At 42.8% G+C, this 21,372-nt stretch overlaps 2 protein-coding genes across 4 annotated transcripts; one reads left to right on the top strand and one right to left on the bottom strand.

Annotated features, from left to right (window-relative positions):
• Nucleotides 1–1,551: 1,551 nt before the first annotated feature.
• PPP1R10 (protein phosphatase 1 regulatory subunit 10) lies at nt 1,552–15,728 on the bottom strand. 2 transcript variants are annotated; one of them, XM_072125884.1, is made up of 20 exons: nt 15,657–15,728; nt 14,629–15,137; nt 7,744–7,861; nt 7,572–7,658; nt 7,145–7,280; nt 6,641–6,692; nt 6,190–6,267; nt 5,871–6,041; nt 5,660–5,762; nt 5,297–5,406; nt 5,023–5,123; nt 4,790–4,934; nt 4,543–4,698; nt 4,184–4,430; nt 3,999–4,074; nt 3,609–3,797; nt 3,384–3,510; nt 3,131–3,256; nt 2,617–2,952; nt 1,552–2,505 (listed from the first exon to the last, which is right to left on the bottom strand). In XM_072125884.1, exons 3-20 carry the CDS (start codon nt 7,848–7,850, stop codon nt 2,399–2,401), a joined length of 2,454 nt encoding a protein of 817 aa, XP_071981985.1. In that variant the 5' UTR covers nt 7,851–7,861; nt 14,629–15,137; nt 15,657–15,728; the 3' UTR covers nt 1,552–2,398. The 2 variants fall into 2 exon arrangements, with proteins under 2 accessions (XP_071981985.1, XP_071981984.1); XM_072125883.1 differs by lacking the exon at nt 15,657–15,728 and adding an exon at nt 15,331–15,597.
• Nucleotides 15,476–20,279, top strand: MRPS18B (mitochondrial ribosomal protein S18B). 2 transcript variants are annotated; one of them, XM_072125886.1, is made up of 7 exons: nt 15,476–15,579; nt 16,275–16,386; nt 17,513–17,610; nt 19,543–19,611; nt 19,694–19,760; nt 19,836–19,895; nt 19,989–20,279. In XM_072125886.1, the coding sequence occupies exons 1-7, from the start codon at nt 15,565–15,567 to the stop codon at nt 20,189–20,191; spliced, it is 624 nt and encodes a 207-aa protein (XP_071981987.1). In that variant the 5' UTR covers nt 15,476–15,564; the 3' UTR covers nt 20,192–20,279. The 2 variants fall into 2 exon arrangements, with proteins under 2 accessions (XP_071981987.1, XP_071981986.1); XM_072125885.1 differs by lacking the exon at nt 15,476–15,579 and adding an exon at nt 16,000–16,189.
• Nucleotides 20,280–21,372: the final 1,093 nt, after the last annotated feature.

Here is a 21,372-nt window from a genome sequence, read left to right as displayed (position 1 = left end):
TAAAGGAGAGCACTATGTGTCATAGCCACAGAGCTGACATAAGAGGAGGTGCAGATGTGTCTAGTCGATACAGAACTGCCCTACACTTTGTGAATGGTATATTGAATAAATCCATCCTCCACATATATCATCATACATCCATCATGTATCCTCTGCATTAACAATAGGCCTAATCTCACTTTGGCCGCGGTCACACGTACCGTCAGGCTTCCGTTCATAACGTGATGCTAGCGGACGGGGGGGACGGGGGGGGATTGCCTAGGCCCGAACGCACATGCGTTTCCAGAGAAATGCATGCGATCGGCTAATCAATCGCATGCGTTTCCCTGGAAACGCATGTGCGTTTGGGCCGAGGCCCCCCCCCGTGTGCGTTAGCGGCGCATTATGAACGGAAGCCTAGCGGTACGTGTGACCGCGGCCTTTCCTGGAGAAGCAGCTCATCTCGCTCCATCATTAGAAAGCAGCTGCTGGAGACTGAAGGACCTCGCATTCTCCAGACTTGAAGCTCACTGAAAATCTATGGGATGAGTTGTCATGTAGCTCATAACTCTGTAACCCAGAGCCTCGATTACCTGAAGGACACCCTTTAAAACAGTGGTGGCGAACCTATGGCACAGGTGCCAGAGGTGGCACTCAGAGCCCTCTCTGTGGGCACCTAGGTCCTGAGCATAGAGTGCATAAGACATGGCCTCCGCCTGCAGTCCCAGGCCACACAGGACATTAAGCACTTTTTTAAAGCAACACATCCTTGGCTGCCTGGGACTGCAGGAGGAGTGAGAAGATGTGGACAGAGCTGGATATAATTTGAGCTCCTGCCACAGGCCCTGCATTCTTCTTTTACTTGGGACCCTGGAGGGATCGTACATTAATAATCTGAATTTATCATCTTTCTACTGTATCAATGTCCTCTGAACACCAATACGATGAAAGCTTTGACAAAGCAGTAAGCAATAAGTTCTGCTTAAATTTCCATGTAAGCACTTTGAAGTAAATAAGTGGGTTGTTGTTGTCATTTGGGCACTCGCTCTCTAAAAGGATCGCCATCGCTGCTTTAAGAGTTGGATGCTATAACTCACTGACATTTCCATACACCCAACTATAGGTTTTATTAGTAGAAGGGGTTAGGGGACCTGTTCAGCTTCCTCATCTCTTTCCCTATGGAGGGCCTTTCCTGTGTAATGCTTACTTCTGCCTCTGGGGGTGCTGCTGCTAGGTAAGGTCAGAGCTGAATGCTTTTGTTGTTGTGTGCTCCTTTAACTTCAGGCCCGTTTGATAAACCTTTTACAGTCCTGTTCAATCCACCTTCTTATTGGGTTTATTTAGCATTTACAAAGAATACAAAAGAAAAAAAACACAAAAGATCAGACTCCTTCTAGGGGCCCATAAAAAAACAACAATTAAAAAGAAATGCAATATGTTCTTGGACAGTTTTCACAGAAAACAAGTTTACAAGATCAGACTCCGAGCCCTCTCCCATCCTGTTACGGCTATGGGTGCGGAGGTCAGAGCCTGCCCTGCTAATACTGTATTTAAATATATTTGTCTTGGAGGGGGGGGGGGGTTATTCACAAAGACCATATTGAAGTGGTGCGGAGACAGCAAAGATTCTCATTGTATACTGATTGCCGGCGCTGAACTCCTCATGTGTAGGCCACAACAGTATATACACTCAGCATTATCCGTATATAGATACCCTGTACATCACGGTCACTATATACACTGGACAGATGCGCAGCATCGTTCAAATTTACCATTATACAAATTATTTCAAGAAAAAAAATAAAGTGGTCGAAAAAAAAAAAATCAGTGGTTTCCGACGTCAGGATAAGTGTCCATGACGATATGAGTCTTAGAGAGTCTTCTCAGGTTAGTGTAGAGGTTTTAGTCAGTGTGTAATACTTGTTCTCAGAAGGTCCACAGACAACACTGGGTCAGGTAGTACTGCTGTAGTGTAAACACAGGGGAGGATGAGGGGAAATCATACACAAATCAGAGGCAGGTGTCGTGTGGTGGCAGCAGTTCGGTCACAGCTGGTGATGGAGAATGCTCCGATGTGCCAATCACTTGCTTTCCTAATGCAATGATCATTCCAGGGTACCCCATACATATTTCCCACCCCCCAATGTTTCCTCTTAGTCCATACTTAAATATTTATGGTCAACGGAACAGACAAGGAACCCTCCCTCCTCCTGATCCCACTGTGCTTGGTATCAGGCGCTTTGTTTTGATTTTATTCAAGTTGAGTCTTGGGTGAGGTGAGGCAGGAGGAAATCTCTGCTCTTTCCTCAGGGCCTCACAGAAGCCAGAATAAAGAAAATCCAACAAGAATTTTCAAAGTCACTTGTCTGCTTTCTTCCAGGAAAACACTGATTGAGATGATTGTTTCTGTGAGGAATCACTATAACGGGGGGCCATTGATGCCTGGATGGTAGAAGGCACAGACATTTTCGTATCTGCAGTTTCCTTTCATCATAAAGTGCCGGCAGACGGGACGCAGAGACATATCTAGAAAGAGGAAACAAAAGGTTTGTTAATGGGACATCAAACAGTAACCCATCTCTAGAATCAGGATCCCCCAAGTCCATATACCACATTCACCATGGCTGCGGATCTTACCTCCACCATGACCTCTGTGCTCTCCTCCGTGACCCCTGTGTTCTCCACCATAACCTCTATGGTCCATTCCATGAGGTCCATCTCTTCCTCTTCCTGGGGGTCCCCTTTCAACTCCTCTTCCACCTCTCCCTCTGAATCCTGGATCGCCTCCTCGGCCACCTCTATTTCTGTGGAATGGAGGAGGAGGGGGATGTCCTCTGTCTCCTCTCATTCTACCTCTTCCTCCCATGTTATCATGAAGTTCTCCTCTCATGTCATTGGGTGGGGGCTCCCAATATCCATCTCGAGGAGGGGGTGGTCCCATCATGCGGGGACCGCCAGGGGGTCCATGTGGACCTAGAAAACAAAAATCAACTTTCAGTTACACTGAACACTCCTATCTCCATTGGGTCTCTGTCTAACTGTGATTTCGGAGACAGAAATGGGATTTATAGGACAACTACTAACAAGGTATAATCTGGTCATTGTGAAAATTTTGAACAAACAAAAGGAATAGAAAGCATAAGAAACATACCTGGGAAAGGTCCACCTGGCCCAGGGGGTGGGTAGTGCTGAGGCGGTGGGGGCATCTGAGCATTTTTTGGTGCTGGTGGTGGGAAGCCATTGTTAGCTGGCATTGGTCCTGCCATTCCGGGTCCAGCTACATAAACAGAAATAGATTGAAACCAACTGAAAATATGTGCAGTGCAAAATTCCCCATCCTCTTACTAAGCAGGATACAACTAGACTACTGGATTAAGACTAGGAACTGCTCTAGTGGCACTTACATGGTCCGGGTGGTGACTGGTTCTGATTCTGCGTCTGACTTTGTAACGATCCAAGAAGTTGCTTTATTTTGTCTGAGAAATCAGGCTGTTTCATTAAATCTTCTGTCTTTGCACTTCCCTGAGCCGTCTATAGTAAATCAACATAATACAGCAAAATGATTAAACCGGTCAGAGGAGACAAATCTTTTATCATATAAAGATCCCCCAGCAGTAGCTTCCTCTTACCATGATGGAAGTCAATATCTCCTGCATGGTGTCTGGCAGGGGACTTGTCTGGGCCTTTGTATTGCCCATGCTGCCCATTAAGTTAGCAAGTACAGGAGGTAATTTAGCACCGCCGGACAAGTCTGGAGATTGAGAGGCTCCGCTCTGATCCATGGGCTCACTATATGATCCATCATCCATGGAACTTTCCTAAGAAACAAATAAAATGGGTTAATAAAAAAAAAAGAAGAAAAAATCCTGGGCCAACAGAATGGCAATGATCACAGACAAAACTACAGATTATCTGGTGACTATAAGGGTGTTCTGGGTGATTAGTCATGCATCCAGCCCACATCCTCTGTCACTAGTCCTGACCTAGTGTCTTATATCTAGCTACCAAGATCTGCTTACCTCATCCAGGGGTATGAGCTTTGGAGGTGAAGGTTCATAAGGCTCTGGGTCCGGCTCATGCGGCGTATCAGGAACGCTAAGCGATTAGATAAAGTAAGTAAAATTTTAGTTAACACATATCAGCCTTAAATATACTTGTTATATTGAGCTGGGAAAAGCTACAGTTGTAATGAGGACGCATGTACCTTTCTTTAGATAAAAAGATTTCCTGCAGGATCCCCATCTCTCGCTCGGCCTGCGTGTGCTTCTCTGTACTATTGCTGCCGACTTGTACGAGAGCTCCGGGAAGCAGCAGAGGCCGTGGAGGGACCCAGGGAGTGACCTCTTCCATGGCATCGTGACTAAGCCGCCGGGCATTTTGGAAAGCGCGACGGTCCATTAGCATTTCCCGTTTAGCGGCTTCACCAAAGTCCTTGATCTTATTCACATTGACTGTGAAAGGAAAGGATATGGAGACACGGTGAATTTAAGGTCGAGCAGGGACAGTGTCCACAGACAGCGAGACAACATTATGTCAGTACAGAAATACTTTATAAATACCAACCTCTCTCCGTCTCATCCAACTCAAAGTAGAAATACTCCCGCAGACGACTCTCATCCGGCCAGGTGACGTTTTTCCTCTTCTTTCCTTTCTTTGTCAGTTGTGGGGCTTCTGGTTCATTAGGTTTTGCGTCTGTTGATGCGGGTGCAGTGGTAGAGGCTACAACAATATAACACATACAACATGAGTTACAGACCTAGTAAGTGCACCCAGAAAACCAAAAGGTGAAATTCTCAGGATAAGGACTTACTGTCCATGGGCTCTGGAAGTTCTACAGCAGGGACGGGAGTACCAGGTCTTTCCACCTCCATCCCTTCAGCGGGCGGCTCTGGATCAGGGGAAGACGGCTTGCCAGCACTGCTTGCATCTGGAGACTTTCCGTCAAATGGACTGGACTGCAAGTACAAGGGTGACATATTATAGACAGAAATATGACAAAAGTGCTGTGCTTAGGAGCTGAACCCGGAATATGATCCAATTTACCTTATTACTGGTTGGAGAAACTGCCTTTTTCTTCTTTTTGATCTTTATTCCAGGCACAGGGGCAGAATTCAGTGCATCCAGGAAACCCAAACTCTCCATAGCTGTACCACAAAGAAAACACAGTGTCACATAGGAAATTATGCTAGAAATGGAGCATTTCCAACATATAGATATGTGGGATATATTAAAAAAAAAAAAACGAGAAAAAGTCATAAGGAAAAACAGGAGAGAACAATGAGTCAAGTCAATAAGACAGAAAACTACTGATACATACGCTGAGGAGGAATGATCTTGACTTTGATCTCCTTGGCAGCATTTGGTGTAGTATTGAGAGGTTTGTACTTTTTCTCAGCAGGAGCAGCTTCTGATGTGGAGGGTACAGATCTGGAGAGAGAGAAAATGCATGTGAGCCAAACAAAATGAAGCACCTCTACTAAAATATCAAATGTCAGGGGACTTAATTGAATGTGCGGTGCGTACATATGGACCCCCACCCATCCTGCAGAACCGACTTTGTGCTGCGATCCCTTCCCTTGTTCATTAACCCACCTTACCGATCACTGGGGATCCTGAAAGTCAGACCCCCACATATATGCCACCACTATTCCCAGTAGCTGAGTTTTTTTTCCTTACTCACCCCGGCCTCTTTACTGGGACTGGTTTCAAGTATTTGTCAGATATGACTGGAACAGTTGGTGGTTTCTTGATGGGAGCAGGAGCCGGGGCTTCAACTTCAAGACCTGCCACACGAAGGAACAGACAAAAAAGTTAGCATATTTGACTAAAAATTTTTGCTGTTTTAAATAAACTCCCACTTCCTTAAATGTCCATATATTTAGCACACTCACCAGTAGATCTGAATTTTGCATGACTCGGGGCTGTTGTGCGCAGGGTCTTTGGTTTCTCTTTCTTCTTATCACCTTGATCCTCAACTCGGGATTCAGCTTTGGCCTCTGCGCTCCTGTCAGCAATAGGTGATCTCACTTTCGGATCTTCTTTCTTTTTCTTTTTTTCCTTTTCTATTAGTGTATAAGGATGTTTTGGAAAATTATTAGATGGTTAAAGTGGTTGCCAATCAAATTGTATTTTGCTATAATATTTTTTTTTATTACACCAACAATAAACCATAAAGACAAGAACATGTTGAGAAGCCAGTGTATTTTTTACCTGGAGGTAGGAGGTTGCTCTGTGTTCGAATTACAGTCATCCAGTCACTGACTAAAACACCGGCTAGCTTCCGAAGCTCTGAGAGAAAATAAAGAAAAACGTTTAACTTTATAATAATAAGCAGCAAGCTTTTGCAGCACTGTATAAATTGTAAGAAAAAAAAAAATAAAAAGTGTGGGGCATGGAGACAAGTTATTTGAAAGATGGAGGAGATAACAATGGCTCATGATATACAAGATCCCTGTAGGTCCTTTTACCGACTTTTACCCGTTTTCTGCTTTGTTAACTCCATCAGATAAGGTTAGACAATGCACTTCAATATGTATCAGGCCATGTTGCAGTAAAGAACAATTCTAACTTCCCTAAATTGACAAGTCCTCAGCGGGCATATAACTCTATGAAAGTTATGAGGCATCACATTTTTTTTTTTTAGATTTAAGTAAACTCTTACCTTCGTCCTCACTGGTTTTGCTGAGCTGCTTCACTAGTTTTGCTGTGTTGTTCTGTTGAGAAGAAATGGGAGAAATAAATGTAAAATGTCCAGAATCTGTATAAATCTTGGATTCTCTAAAAGAGACGACTACTTCTAAACACAAGGGAAATTAAACTTTTAAGAGATTGCCTTGAAGAAAGTTACATAAACATTCCTTGTTCTGATCTCTCCACTAATACAGAACTGATGAGCTCAGTGTGGGCAGGAGATATTTTATCTTTGTGTCCACTTTCTAGTGGCAGCTGCTATATCCACGGCATTCTGTGCGTGCCCCCTCCCCCCCGTTCATTGGCACACACAAGAAAGAATCCTTCTTCTCTGTAAGCTCAGAGCACACATACATTACTGTCTTGTGCTAAATTCCCCGAATGCCCAATTCAGACTCCAGTCTCTTCTACAAATCTTGTGCATAGACACTTTGTCTTAATTTCATATAAATGTATGTTTTTATGATATATTTACCAGTTTCAGGTGGTCCACAGTCAGAGGTAAGTGCTGCAGGGTAAGGAGGATCTGGTGGAGCAGTGGGCTGTTATTGTTGGTGCGGGCATAGGTCAGCCAGCTATTCAGCAACTTGTATCCACCCACACGAATAAACCTAGAAGACAAGCAAGCAAAAGGTTAGAACTAGAGCGCAGGTTACAAATAGGGCTAATAAGGTAATATAATGTGAAATATACTGCAGTAACCAAGAGGTTATGGAAAATGACTCAAGTCTATATGAACACTTCCAAGTTTAGTCTTGACAGCCATGTCCTATAAATGCAGAGTTTACAGACCAATAATCTATAAAACAGGCACTGCAGTAGCTATTTTTTCTCTGGTGTAGGCCCTGCATACATAGCAAGTGTTTATTATTGTAACAAAGTCTATAAAGCATGTCACTTACTTGTTGAGAATCTCTGGGGCCTGCGTCTGAAGGATAATGTTCAGGTAGATACAGCGGCTCACCAGCTTTTTAGATTCTTTCATTAAACTGGAGGGAAAACAATACAAAATATTAGGAAGCCGAGAAACCCCAGAACACAGGAGAAGTACGTTAAACATCTGGATACACCTACTTGTAAATTTTGCTCATTGCATCAACAGCTTTTACATCTCCTTCTTGTCCAAGGAAACAATCCAGCCCCTTAAGGAGCTCAAGGGGGTCTATAGGTCCAGACCCCATTTTGTTAGAGGCTAGAAAAATAGATAAAAGGGGACATTAATTTACATGTCCACAAAGAACGGTTCACGTGAAAAGGAGGGTCCTAAATAAGAAACATTGCATAAAAGTAGGTATCGAGCTGGAAGCCTAAATGTAATCTTGATGGGAAAGGTAACGCACTGATACTACGAGATACAATTCTGCTTAATTCAGACATTGCCCCCACTGGCCATAGGGATTTTGTGGTAAGGCAGCCAAGTCCCTATCGAGTCTTGCTTTATTTTTGGAAGAAAGTGGCCAAGATTTCCTACCATGGGCTTATGTACAGGGGTGTGCATCAATCACATGGCAGTGACATATGTAACAGATGGGATATTGTGCATGGCAGTGATAGCTCTGCTCCCTAAAGGAGCCACCATATTCATATACATGATGTCAGATCAATGAACTTTCACAAATTCCTTGATTTATAGGCCTCTAACTTTCCTCCTATATACACATAACACTAACTTTACTGCCATCTATATATCAGAAGTTTATATATTTTTATCCTAAGTCAACTACAAAACCTAAGTAATAGAGCTACTAGACTAGATAGAGCTTATGATCCTTTAATATATAACATGGATTCCCGTGTATACAGCTGTGTGGACAAGCACAACCTGACTGAATATTAAACTCTCCACCCCGGTCCATGTAGATAGCATTGTACGCACTGTAGGTGTGGATGGGGATGTACCCATGTATACACTTTAACATCTCAAGACACCACTTTACATTATGTAATTGTTACTTGTAGCGTAATTATAGTCAGAAGGCTGTTGTCTGGTATATTAGAGGCTCATACACATTATTGATGCACGGTTTATCATAAGGGATATCGGTGAATATACTATATAATATAAGCATGCACTGGAGAAGACATCACAGGCTATACCATAGACTTATCCCTCTCATTGAATTGGGAGAGAGCCAGTGTGTTATACTAGTAGAAAGGGATTTTGTTTTTTTAATGATTCATGGGATCCCCTTCCCCAGCCCAGGGCTCATCCATCTCAGCTCCACATTGATTGCCTGAATTTTAACCATCAAATTGGAGTCTCTTATTTAGCAAAAATAATATAAAATTGACATGTGGAACAGCCCCAGAGCGGAGGATATGAAAAAAAGAGGATCTTTCTCAATGTTAACATCCAAGTCAGATCAGCTTATATTTCTCTTCTAGTAGTTGGTTCTACATATCGTTATTTCAGACTTTGGAAACAGGTCACAGTTTGGTGTTGTTGAGGCAAGAGGTTGGTAAAGCTGCAGAGAACTTTGAGGCAGGATAATGGCAGGTTTTGTTGCTTATAGCAGATGAACTAAAATATATCACAGCGATGTAAAAATTAAAAAATACAAATATATATACACAATGAGCATTTGACAAAATTTACAAAAAAATAAGAGGAACAGAACTTGTATATGGTCCCTACAGGCAGCGTCTAATCCCAGTACTTCAGGTCTTGTGTAACACACACCGAAAGTTCACGGTCTGTCAGGTAGAGGGCGACAAAGAGGGTTAGAGAAGAGACACAAGTCTCCTCCCTCTCACGCACAAGCCGACTCTTATACACACAGCAGCCCCTCACTTATACTTTGTATTGATGATGCAAAGATTAACTTCATAGAAGAGGATACAACTTCACATCCCAAGTATGAGCTTATGTTCACATCTACTTTCTATTATCTATTTAGTGGATTCACCAACAGCAGATACAGAAGAGGAGCCATTGGTTTTACACTTCAATGTAACCCCTGAAAGACAGGATCCAGTATAACACTGAAGTCTATGTAAAGCTGCTGCCCACTGGTTTTCAGTTTATATTCACATGGCAGTAAAGTGATCAGGATGTGGAAGCCAAGATCAGAAGTTGATCTGAACACATGGTTAGTATAATGGGAAGCTCAGTCACATCTGGTAAATGCTGACCAGACTACTGCCAAATAACCTGATCATCACACATGTCACACAACATTCACTGCTTACAAGGTTTGTATAGCTGTGTGTAAGAAATATCTGTGGTGTTATCATACAGGCACAAACACAATCAAGCAGCAATGACCATCATCCAAAGAGAACGGCGCACACAGCTCCTGGGACAGGCACATCACCACACACACTTTAACCAATAAAGTTATCAATCGATCAATCACTTTTTTGTCTTGCATAAACCAATTTAACAGCAGTCCTTTCTTATAGCTTGGAATTACATTTTTTTTGCTTTATTCCCCAGGAAAGAGCTCCACTCTCATCAGCAGGCCATGTGTGGGATGGCACTTCATTTCTATTCACTTGTATGGCCTAAACCGCTTTACCAGCCCCAAAACCTGTTAACAAGTGGTGCAGTTTCTAGGGGTGGGCACATCCATTCTCTACTTAAAGTGACATCACCGTACATATACAGTTTCCCAGATTTATCAAAATTAGCGCAGTTTGCCTTTAGAATGTGTGTGGTATATTATTAAATACTGGTGACCCCTGCACTGCCATGAAAGTGTGCACCAACTTTTTTTTGGTGCACCTTTAAGATACAGCGTTTATCCGTCTTGGCAGACACAGGCAGCCGTGACAAAACTGGTACAAATACTTATTCATTACAAGTGCAAGCTCTGTCTAGTGCAGAGTCAGACAGAGACCTAGCGCAGCCTGAATGCTAGATCTGGGGCAATGTGCCTGCCTTATATACATACACGTATATACATGCCCACCTGGGCATTCACATTTAATTACATTCATTTACCATATGTAAACATTTCTTAAATTGAATGTTAATAAAAAAAATAAGTTCCTGTGTGAAGATAATTTCTCATAAATGTAGCCATGTTGTCCCTTAGAAATGCGCTATTGAGTCCTGCCTGCCCACCTGGGTTCAGCGATCATTACCACAGGACGGCTGTAGGGCCTGCAGTAACTCCCGGACATTTCATATACAAAAACCTTTTGTTTCTTTGTGAAATCCCTCGAGCAGATGTGGCCGTATCCAAGGAAACAGTCTTGTTTTAAGGGACCATATCACTACATTTATGGGAAACAATGTAGGAACATTTTTATTTAAAATCTAATTGAAGAAATGTACATATATGGCAGATTATTTAAAAGGAATGTGAATGCCCAGAGGAGAATATCCCTTTAAGTTTGTGTGATGAAAAGTTGCACAATTACTTTGTGTCAATTCCTCACTGTTCTCTGGATCTCTGCTTGCTGTCCTTCTATAGGAACTTCATTGTTTACTTCCTGTGGATAATCACTGAATCTTAGTAAAGTGATACCACACAGGTGACCAGGGACATAACATGGCCAGGCAACAGTGTTTATCCACAGGAAGTAAACCATGAAGCTTCTTATAAAAATGACAGCAAGCAGAGTTACAGAAAACTGAGGAATTCATACAGAAAGTATATAGGGTAATTGTACAACTTTTCATTATACAAACCATATCAATTTACTTAAAAGGAGATCTACCACCTGGATCAAGGACTGTAAACCAACCACACTTACATACTGGTGTGTGACCCATCTGGAAGGATCCACTCTGTTTAACTTTAAAAAAACCTTACCAATATATGCAAATACTCCTGAGAGGCTCCAGGCTCCATAGCTGTTAATGGAGCCTGGAGCCCCTCAGGCTCATTTGCATAATTTTGAAAGTATTTCTTTGAAGAACAATAAGGCATAAATAGCTTAAAGAAGACCAGATTCTGCCGTAGGGGACAGACACCAGCACAGCATGTACATGTTCCTGATGGTAGATTTACTTTTACATCTGCTCAGACGAAAATTTGACACAGATTTTCCATTAGGAAATCCACATAAGAATTCTATTATTTTGTGAGTGGATGAACCCGCTAGTGGATAAATCCTCCCCATTCTTTCATTGGTAGAGGGATTTTGGCAGAGAGAAATCCATGCCCAAACCCTCCGTGTGAACTTACACACCTAACTTTTCTTCTTGGTTGAAGATATCACAAGATAACAAGATCAGGGCTGTTTAACAGGACCGTGGTTCAGCGCTTTTTAACAGGGTCTCCTTGCATTATAGATCACTTAGGAGTCCCAAGCAGCAATTCATAGCCCAACCACAGTTGCCTGAAATGGCCCTTACAAGAAAGAAAACATCTATTATAGATATCCATTTTTAGTAATCATGCAACTAGCGTAGTGAACTCAGTAGAGATGTTAACCTGGCCTGACAGATGTCACAGGTCAGACTGGTCATCTTGTGACATCTCAAACCAAGAGGAATGACACGAAAAGAAGCGTCATCTATATCTATACACGCACACACATACACACTCCCACCCAGGATTTCATCTTACCAACACTTGAGCTGTAGTCATCCGCAGGATCATCCTCTACTCCACTCATTACATGCAGCGATGAGAGCGGTCAGAGTAATCTCTGTGCTAATCATACAGTCGCTACAATGCTGCTCCGTGTTACTCACCCTGGGATTCTCGGCAATGGACGACAAGAACAAGTTAAACCCACCCTATATGTGGTAATGGTGGGACAGAAAAAAATGTTCCCTGTATACCGATAAGCCCATCTCCATACTATATATGTACAAGAGAAATATCAGCAAAATTAGAGACATTAAAAATATAGAGAATCAAAGTACATTCACGTAAAACGCTGATGAAAAAACTAAAAAAAAAAAAAAAGCATAAATAATGAAAAGCATAATAACTAAATGTCGAAGGTCAGGACTGATAGTCAGATGCTCAGAAAGTTGTAACCTACATCAAGCCGGGACCGAGTCCAGAGATCATGGAATGGTTTACGACTTGTCTCCATAAAGTGGAGTATTCGCTTCTTCCCAGGGGCAAATAACAAGAGCTTAATAGATAATATGCTAAATATAAACTGAGTTGTTACAACTACAAATACATAACTAAATTATCCAGAAATGCAGCCCACCTTTCTACAAATTCACCAATGTTATATGGAGCTGAGCATAGATATACCCAGTCAAGCATTGAAAGACAATTTACATGACTAGTCTTATTTGCGCCCGAGTATGTAAATACTAAAGTTTTAAGACAAATAAGAGATGGAAAAACTGGCCGTCAACAAGTAGGGATCAGGACATAGGAGATGGGAGCACACATGAATGAGACGTACTGTATAATAAAAGCAATATATAATAAGTATGGTCACTGAATAATGTGTGTCTGTGGAAAATATCTAGTAACAATCAGCTGTACCAACTGGCTTAGAGATTGAGCAAAGGCTCCTAGTGTAAAATGTTGGTCTTGAGACCCGACACTTTCCACGTCTAGCCTCGTCTCCCCCTCCCTCTGCTCCTCTATCATCGTTTTCGCCTGTCTGACTGCGTAGAGGGCATTTGTAGATGAAATGAGGGCGTTCCTCTGAGCTGATCCGAAGGGCCAACCCACTGCAGTACAAGCCCGTCCGCCCAAGCTGAAAACAAAGAAGGGATAGGAAGCCGCTTTGCCATTTTGAACTTGCTGGAGATTAAAAAACAACAAGCCCGGCAGCCATTTTGGTGAAAAGATCTGAAGCTTGAGATTAGCAAAAGGCAAAAATAATTAGTATATATATTAAAAAAAAAAAAAAAGCATTAAATTCAGCAATAAAAAATAACAATTTTAACTAAAAATGAGATATAATATAGATATAAAATTTTGCAATAAAACAAACTGCAAATATAAAACTATACATATATAAAAAAATAATATATCTATATATAATCATTATATATGACTATGATGAAATGTGAGTTGCCATATCCAGAAGTAATGGAGATTATGAAATGTCAAGCAAGTCCAAAATGTACAGATAGGAACAACAGATCCTAAACAACCCTATAGATTTGGTGACCCGGCCTGAGGAAAAGCCATTATTTTAATATTCCTACACTGTCTGCTGCTCAGAGGGATGAGGATGGCAATCTTTATTGCTAGATTGCATGCAATTCTCTCAGGTAATTTTGCCCAGCTGCCATAGACGGTAAAGAAAAAAAAAGGAATAATTGGAACCCACTGCTGTGTAAATATGAATTCCTCAAGGACACAAAATACCAGTTACTAAAGTAATATGGATGTAGAGCCAAAACACAAGTCGGAAAAAATAGATAAAAGGTATCCATAGATAGCACAGCTCATGTCCATTATCCTAAGCCCTTCCATAGCTTTTGAGTTATGGATCTACTCCTCCTGCCTGGTCAGGGATCTCTCAAAACGTGCCATCAGGTTGGGATCTGCAACATCTCTCCCTGCAATCTTTATGTACAGATTGCTCATGGATCTTTGGTGAGGTCTCATCCTGGTGATAGGGGGGAAAAAAAACAACCCTATGTACTCCCCTTCCATCCTACATTGTCTCCCACACAGAGATGAAGTTCTATGACCACCACTCCCAACATCATCTCTAGTGTGGGAGCTCATTAAGGAAAAATCTTAAGTCTCTGCGGCTCATAGATGCCCGCTTATCCAACCTCTACTACATCTCGTCTAGTGTATGAGGTGAATAGGCATGCCAAATCATATATACACGTGAAGGCGCACGCAACAAAAATATAAAGGGAACAATATTTCTCTGCAGCTTTTGTCTTGCCTCAAGGTTTCAGTCTGTGCCATTATATCTACAGTCCAAAATGTTCTCTTGGTATTATTGGGATTTTATAAAGCTGGGATATTTTTTGAGTGGGTTGCGTAGTATATAGATAAATTATAAAAAAAAAAAGTTGATTTGATTTTTTTTTTTTCCAAGGTCGTTCGAAAAAGTAACACTTACTATCCAAAACTCTCCTCCTGTGCTCCGTACGTAGGTATAGGGCTAAAAAAGGAAGGAAAAAAAGTAACGGGGTGATAAGGGGGAAGTATGTATCCTTACAAATGTGCCTCAGGTCTGTGACCACATGAAAAACAGAGGAAGCTACGCGGCCATTTTAGAAAGGGCGTTTCACTGCATCGTGGAGTTTTAAATTGTTCAAAAAAAAAGTCTAGGTTATCCTTCACGAGGAAGGACAAGGGGGCTACATTTATTACCAATGTTACTCTATAGGCTAAAACGCCCTATGGTGAAATATTCTGTCTTTTTTAATAAAATCGGCACAAAATGATACGGGAGAGGATGGGAAAAGTTGTTATAAGTCGTATGAAGAGGCTTCCTCGAGAAATTTGATCTTCAGACTCATCCAACAAAAAAATAAGAGGGAAGCTTCAGGTTCTTTAGTTATTAATCTTTAACTATTGTCCATTATCATGGCGAAGTTGTGGAAAACCCAGAATATTCGAAGAGACCTGTGAGGAAAGAAGAAATATATTAAGTACAACGTAACTAAGCACAGACATTACCACAGAAACAGCACATAATGGCGCCTGAACAAACAAGCAAACACAAAGGCGCGAAATGGCGGCTGAGAGGAGATGAAGGACACGATGGGGGAGGGGTAATGCCAATAAACCAGAAAACGAGTGACTAGAACCTACATACCTGACGAAGAAGCCTGGAATGGCGGTGGTGTGACGCATTCCCATTTATATAGACATGGCGCGTCACGAAGGGGCGGAGACAGCCCGACGCCGAAATCGGCAACGCGATTGGATGGAAGATCCTGGCAGATTGCTGAGTTTGGGTAGAGACGGGTGACGTTGTACGGCTATCCAATCAACAGCCGGTAACCGCCAATGCGGGTGCTCCGCCCACAGACTTTAACTCGACGCTTAAATGTGTTTTATCGAGGTACAACGCGAATAATTTAGTTACATCTTGTTGTTTAACCCTTTGTTAATCAAAGCCATGTGAAAATTGCGACTTACTGAGGTACAATAGCGAAATTTTTGCCATATGAAGCAATTCTTAGCAAGGATGACGTAATGGCGTTAACGCCCTTCCACCTGCGGTGACTGGCAGATTTACTAGAGCGCGTACTGCCGTCTCTCAAGCGTTTTGCGTGAACGCCATTTTGTGTTAGTCACCGCCCGTGCTTCTTTATGGGAGGTCTACAGAAAGATGGCTTCTGTCGCTTTCTGAATTAAGCCCCCCACGCGTCTTCGTTTTTTTATGTCTTGCTCATGATCTCGATATCGCTTTAAAACGTGTAGAATCAATTAAATGGTCACCCATCGCGGGTGTTATAGAGAGAGTATACAATAAAACTTGATGAAGCATGCCTTAGGAATCCGTGTGGCGTCTTGTACTGTGTATGTTGTTAATAAAGTTTTATTATGAAAAAAAAAGTTTGCTGGTTGTCAGGCGCCCTTGCGTTCTGCTTAGACCTTCCCTCACCAAGATGGCGGCCTCCTTGGGCAGGTTGTGTGTGACCGGCATGAGGGGGCTACTATGGAGCAGGGTAATGGAAGGGTTGAGAATATTTAGGGTGGTTGGGGGCTGTATGGCTGCACTGTACCCTATAATAGCATGTGTCACCCCCGCAGACCCCGGTATCAGCACTGCCCCCTGGAGTCCGCTCACTGTGCAGCCCCCCTGAGGAGTTTGACCTGGTGTCTCGGTATAAGGAGCATCCCTGGGAGTACCTGAGCAGTGAAGGTAACTGTGCAGGCTATTGCTCGCTGTTATCAGCCTCTAATGCTGGAGAGAGGTGGATTATATTATTTGTCAGGGTAATGACTGACAGGAGGAGTAACTGAGGGTCTGCTAATCTGTAATCCCTGTGCATGACACCTTATTAGGGTGTTTACTATGGGGCTAATTCACGCTGGGTGTCATTTTGACAATGGGGAACCATGTCTGTCTTGGCGCTTCACCCATTCTCATTCAGCAGTCAGACCCCCACCTGTCATCTTGGTATCCCCCACTTTGGGGAATTTTCTAGCAGCCACAGTATCTTGGGATATATATGTCATTTCTCATATTGATAACAAATCTGATCAATATCAGATGGAGGGGGAGCCGACACACAGAACTCCCACAGCGGACCTGGTGCTGCACCCGCCGATCATATTCCTGTCACATTGGAAATGTGCAGCCAAGTCCCCTTTAAGTGAATGGGGCTGGGATGCAATACTATGGCCAGCCACTATTCAATGTCTGGCACTGATCTGATAATGATGAAATACTGTAACTCTTGTTATTAATGTTGTGCTATGCATCTACACTTACATCAAGTGTCCATGGATAATCTTTCATACACCCAATTGCATACAGCTTGAAGGTAAATTCACAAATTATGCAATATCAATGCACATTTCACTGGTGGCTTTGAGTCATATTTAGATTCCTTTCAGATTTTGACAGAAAAATGGGAAATGCAACAAATGGATAAAAAATAAGCAACAAATAACACAATCTGCAGATTCTAGAATGAACATTTAGAGGATTTCTGCTACATGTGCCCAGTAATATATGTTTCCATAACAACCCCCAGCACATCCTGGCCACCAGTCCCCTTATCAGGTGATGCAAGAGTTGAGCAGACCAGGGCCCCACCCCAGCCACATATTTGTTTGGGTGGTCTTGCTTTTTGTAACTGCTACCATTAAGATAATCAAAATGTAAATGGTAACAAGTGTTTCAATAGTGACAATAGGGGTCTACAGCCCTGGGGGAGTAGGGTGATGATTAGCACACCCCTGCTATAAACACAAGCTGCTGTGACAGGGAGATGTCTATAGGATGTGCAGCCTTATATTTTATTATTCTTGCCTCTGTCCAGAGTACCTGGAGCGTTATGGAGAGCGAGCCGTCTGGGCCGACTACAGAAGAAACCACAAGGGACCGATCCCACCGCAGAAAACCCGGAAAACCTGCATTGTGAGTTATGGGGAAGGGGGTATCCTGAGTCAAACTTCCCTTGTGTCCATAAGTATGTATAAGTATGTATGTAGACATTTATAGGAGGTCCCCATCCTTAAAATCTCATGCAAATTCAGCCGTGCCTCTAGATATGGGACAATGTTATTGTGGATTGTTTTTTTAAGGCATCATGATAATAGAGAGGCCCTTTCCTTGTAATGAATTGAGCAGGAGCAGCACATATATGGCTCCTTTATTCTCCGTTATATGTTATCAGTCAATCCCAAAGACCGCTGGCAGAACACCTTTAGCCTGGCATACACTTGTATTAGTTTTGGCAATGTAAGAGGGATGTGGGGGTTTATGGGTCCTGACCCCATGTATTTGATATTATAACATATATTCAGTACCATCATCAATATCAAAACCTTACAGGAACTACCAGCCCCCTCAGGTTTATGAAGCATCCTTTCTAGAATTCCCTTTTTTATTTGATATGCCACGCGTTCATCTATATATAAATATATATTGAAAAAAAAAGTCTTGTGATAATGAGCAGAAAATAATGAGATTTTAACTGACAGGAGTCAAGTTGTCAAGCTGCAGAAGGAGAGGCACTTTAGATACCCCTATCTTTAGTTCCATAGCACACATGCTGCTGTGTCATGTTAAAGATAGGTAACTCATCAGGTATGTGGTTCTGTGAGCTACAAAACCAGAAATACAGTTAAAGGTAACCTGTCACCAGGGACCTCATTTTTACTAAAGACAGATTGTAAAAGCCCATGACGCCTGCAGTGCAAAATGCCTCTGCATTTTTTTAAGCATTTGCAGTACAATATAATTGTGTGTTACTCTTGCATCCTGACAAAATCCTGGGGTAGTCACAGGGGCTGGACTTGGTTTGGATGCATTTCAAAAAACAACATGTGACTTGTCTAAGATGAAGGCTGCCTCCATCTTTGTGCTCCTGTACAGCTCGTACTGATGTCATCTCACCAGGCTGCACAGGAGCACAAAGGTGGGGGCCAAGCTGTGAGGAGGGAATAACACAGACAAGTCACATGTTGTTTTTGAAATGCATCCAAACCAAGTCCAGCCCCTGTGACTACTCCAGGATTTTGTCAGGATGCAAGAGTAATTTATTACACACAATTATACTGTAATGCAAATGTTTAGAAAAGGCAGATTTGCACTGCTGGTGTGAAGGGCTTCTGCAACCTGTCTTAAGTGAAAATGAGGTCCCTGGTGACTGGTTCCCTTTAAATACACAATTTGAAATTTCCACCTTTTGTATTTACTACTTGTATGACTCTTCTTATTGTCACATGACTCTAGAGGTTTTTTTTTTTTTAAAGGTAAATTGGGTGAAATCTAGAATGGACATTTCATCATCCTACCTGAGGGGCCTGTTAGTTTAATGGGGTAAAATGTTCTGACAGTTCCCGTTTAATGAGGACCTGTGACCCTAAAAAAACCCCCCACTAAAGTAAGCAGCTTCTAGTGCTCCCCCGGATGTATCGGTGTTAAACTGCTTTATCTGAACCTTTCGATAAAGCTAGCGAACACTACACTGCCATAGCCTCAGAACGCCGGACCGAGTTTACAGCCGTCATTCTTCCCAGGACTGTCCCTCCCTCACCATAGGCCAGTAGTGACTGCCAGGCTTCATGCGGCAGCCACCACCTCCTCAGGAACGCGCCGGACTGCTGTAAGCTCGGTTCCGCGTTCTGAGGCTATGGCGGTGCTCGCTAGCTTTATCGGAAGGTTCAGATAAAGCTAGCAGTGTAACGCTGCTAATATGGGGGTAGCTGCTTACTTTTTTTAAGTTAGGGTCCTCTTTAAGTCATTTTGCAGACACAGCGCTGCTGTAGATTTATGGCTTATGTGTGGTATTGCGGCATCATTTCCATTCTCATGCAGTGACTACTTTTATATAATTTGTGACAGAGAGGAGGTAATGTCTGTGGGAATCCCTGCCCCATCTGCCGGGACCAGAATCTTGGAGTGGATTACCGGGTGAGTAGGCGCTTATGGGTGCGGTGACTTCCTCCATTGACCTGTCACTTTAACAGCCCGGTGATTTATGATGTTCCCACAGAACGTGAAGTTACTGCAGCAGTTCATCTCTCCGCACACAGGAGCCGTGTATGACCCCACCAGAACAGGTTTGTCTGACTTTAGGGCGTGACTGCGGGTGTGGACAGGGGCCTATAGACTTAGGTCATGTGTTTATCTCCTAGGTGTGTGCATGAAGCAACACAAGCGGCTTGTGAAGGCCATCGCTGACGCAGAGGACAATGGTGAGCGGAGAATGAGTAATCAACGCTGAAGGGAATGTATAGCACTAACACGATCCACAACGCTGTACAAATTCACTCCCTTCTCTATTGTAGGTCTCCTGCCAGTGTTCATCAAGCACAAGGATATAACGTTTGGAGACTACTCCCGGCACCATGGAGCAGTAGCACAGACTCCTCCAGCTCCGGCCGGCCCCTGGTATTCATGGTACGAGTGGCAGGAGCCACCAGCACACGACGTGGCAAAATTACAGAAGCTTTACAGGCCGTACTGGAAGCAGATGAGGGGGGAGCAATGAGGATGCGACTCAGTGCTTCATTGTGTTTTGTCTTTTTATATTTTCTGTGTGTAACATGGAGATTGAATAAAGTGAAAACAGTGTGTAATGGCGTCATGTAGACAGTGTTACTAATGGGGGTTTCCTTGAGGCAGCATTATCTATTATCTAAAGTGATGTGCAAGTACCCATATTTATATCCTGTACACTTAAAGGGGTTTTCCAGTCACAGAAATCTGCAGAATCTTAAAGGGGTTGTGCAGTCACAGAAATCTGTAGAATCTAAGATTATTTATCAGGAGAACAGGGATCTGTTGTACCTGAAGTGAATGGAGCGGCAGGTGGGATTTGTGCGCTGCAGCTCCATTCATTGTCTATGGAGGAACAGAGCTAGGCGAGTGCTGTTCAGACCAGCACCATAGCGATGGATAGAGCAGCAAGGAACATGTGCGATATGGGGCTCTGTTAATCTGGGATACAACTGACCATTGTTCTTGTGATCTGTAGGGACCCCACACCGATCAGTTATCCAGGCGATAGAGGGAAAATATAATTCTTCACTTTAGCGGCTGGACAACCCCTTTAACATATGGTTAGGCTCCATTCATGGTGCGGTCATGATTACCACTATAACAGTCTGTTGGAGTCATGGTGGCGTGGTCCCAGCGTTAGTGGCTCTTCTTACTGCACATCAGTCATTTAAACATACGGTATGTACTTGAGTATAAAAGTTTTTCAGCGCATTTTTTGTGCTGAAAATTGCCCACTTGACTTAATCTCTATGAAGCTGACAGAAATTGCTGAGCACGGTGCTCACTGATCTCCGCCAGCTCCCTAGAGATTAATGGAGTAGAATGGTCATGTGCGGCCGTCTGCTCCATTACTCTTCTGGAGTGATGAGGGGTCGGTCGGATCCCTTGTTTTTGCGCTCTGTGGGGATCTCAGCACTGAGACCCCAACTGAGCAGCAAGATGGGGCCTAACTTGTCTTCGTGGGAAAATCCCTTTAAAGGGGTATTCCAGGAATCAGCATAATTCATATATAAATGGGTCCTTAAAATAGAAGCTTATGTGTAATTAGTTATTTAAAATTTTGCTCCCCTTAGCAGAAAATGCTGCTGACATAAACTGTAATGAAGAATTAATGCTACCGGCCCTTTAATCAGTCCGTTAATTTCCTCCGCGCGGTCCGTTGCAGAGCAT

Source organism: Engystomops pustulosus, chromosome 9, assembly GCF_040894005.1.
Source record: "Engystomops pustulosus chromosome 9, aEngPut4.maternal, whole genome shotgun sequence".
Taxonomy (NCBI): Eukaryota; Metazoa; Chordata; class Amphibia; order Anura; family Leptodactylidae; genus Engystomops; species Engystomops pustulosus.
This window is presented reverse-complemented; position numbering and strand designations above follow the sequence as displayed.

Excerpts from the sequence above, each read along its gene's own strand:
- MRPS18B (XM_072125885.1), top strand. The coding sequence starts at position 16,043 with ATGTTGTTAATAAAGTTTTATTATGAAAAAAAAAGTTTGCTGGTTGTC. Across the intron at positions 19,761-19,835 it reads GTATGACCCCACCAGAACAG|GTGTGTGCATGAAGCAACAC; the intron begins GTTTGTCTGACT and ends TTTATCTCCTAG. Across the intron at positions 19,896-19,988 it reads CGCTGACGCAGAGGACAATG|GTCTCCTGCCAGTGTTCATC; the intron begins GTGAGCGGAGAA and ends TCTCTATTGTAG.
- PPP1R10 (XM_072125884.1), bottom strand. The coding sequence starts at position 7,850 with ATGGGGTCTGGACCTATAGACCCCCTTGAGCTCCTTAAGGGGCTGGAT. Across the intron at positions 5,124-5,296 it reads CAAGATCATTCCTCCTCAGC|CTATGGAGAGTTTGGGTTTC; the intron begins GTATGTATCAGT and ends TTTGTGGTACAG. Across the intron at positions 4,075-4,183 it reads ATCTTTTTATCTAAAGAAAG|CGTTCCTGATACGCCGCATG; the intron begins GTACATGCGTCC and ends CTAATCGCTTAG.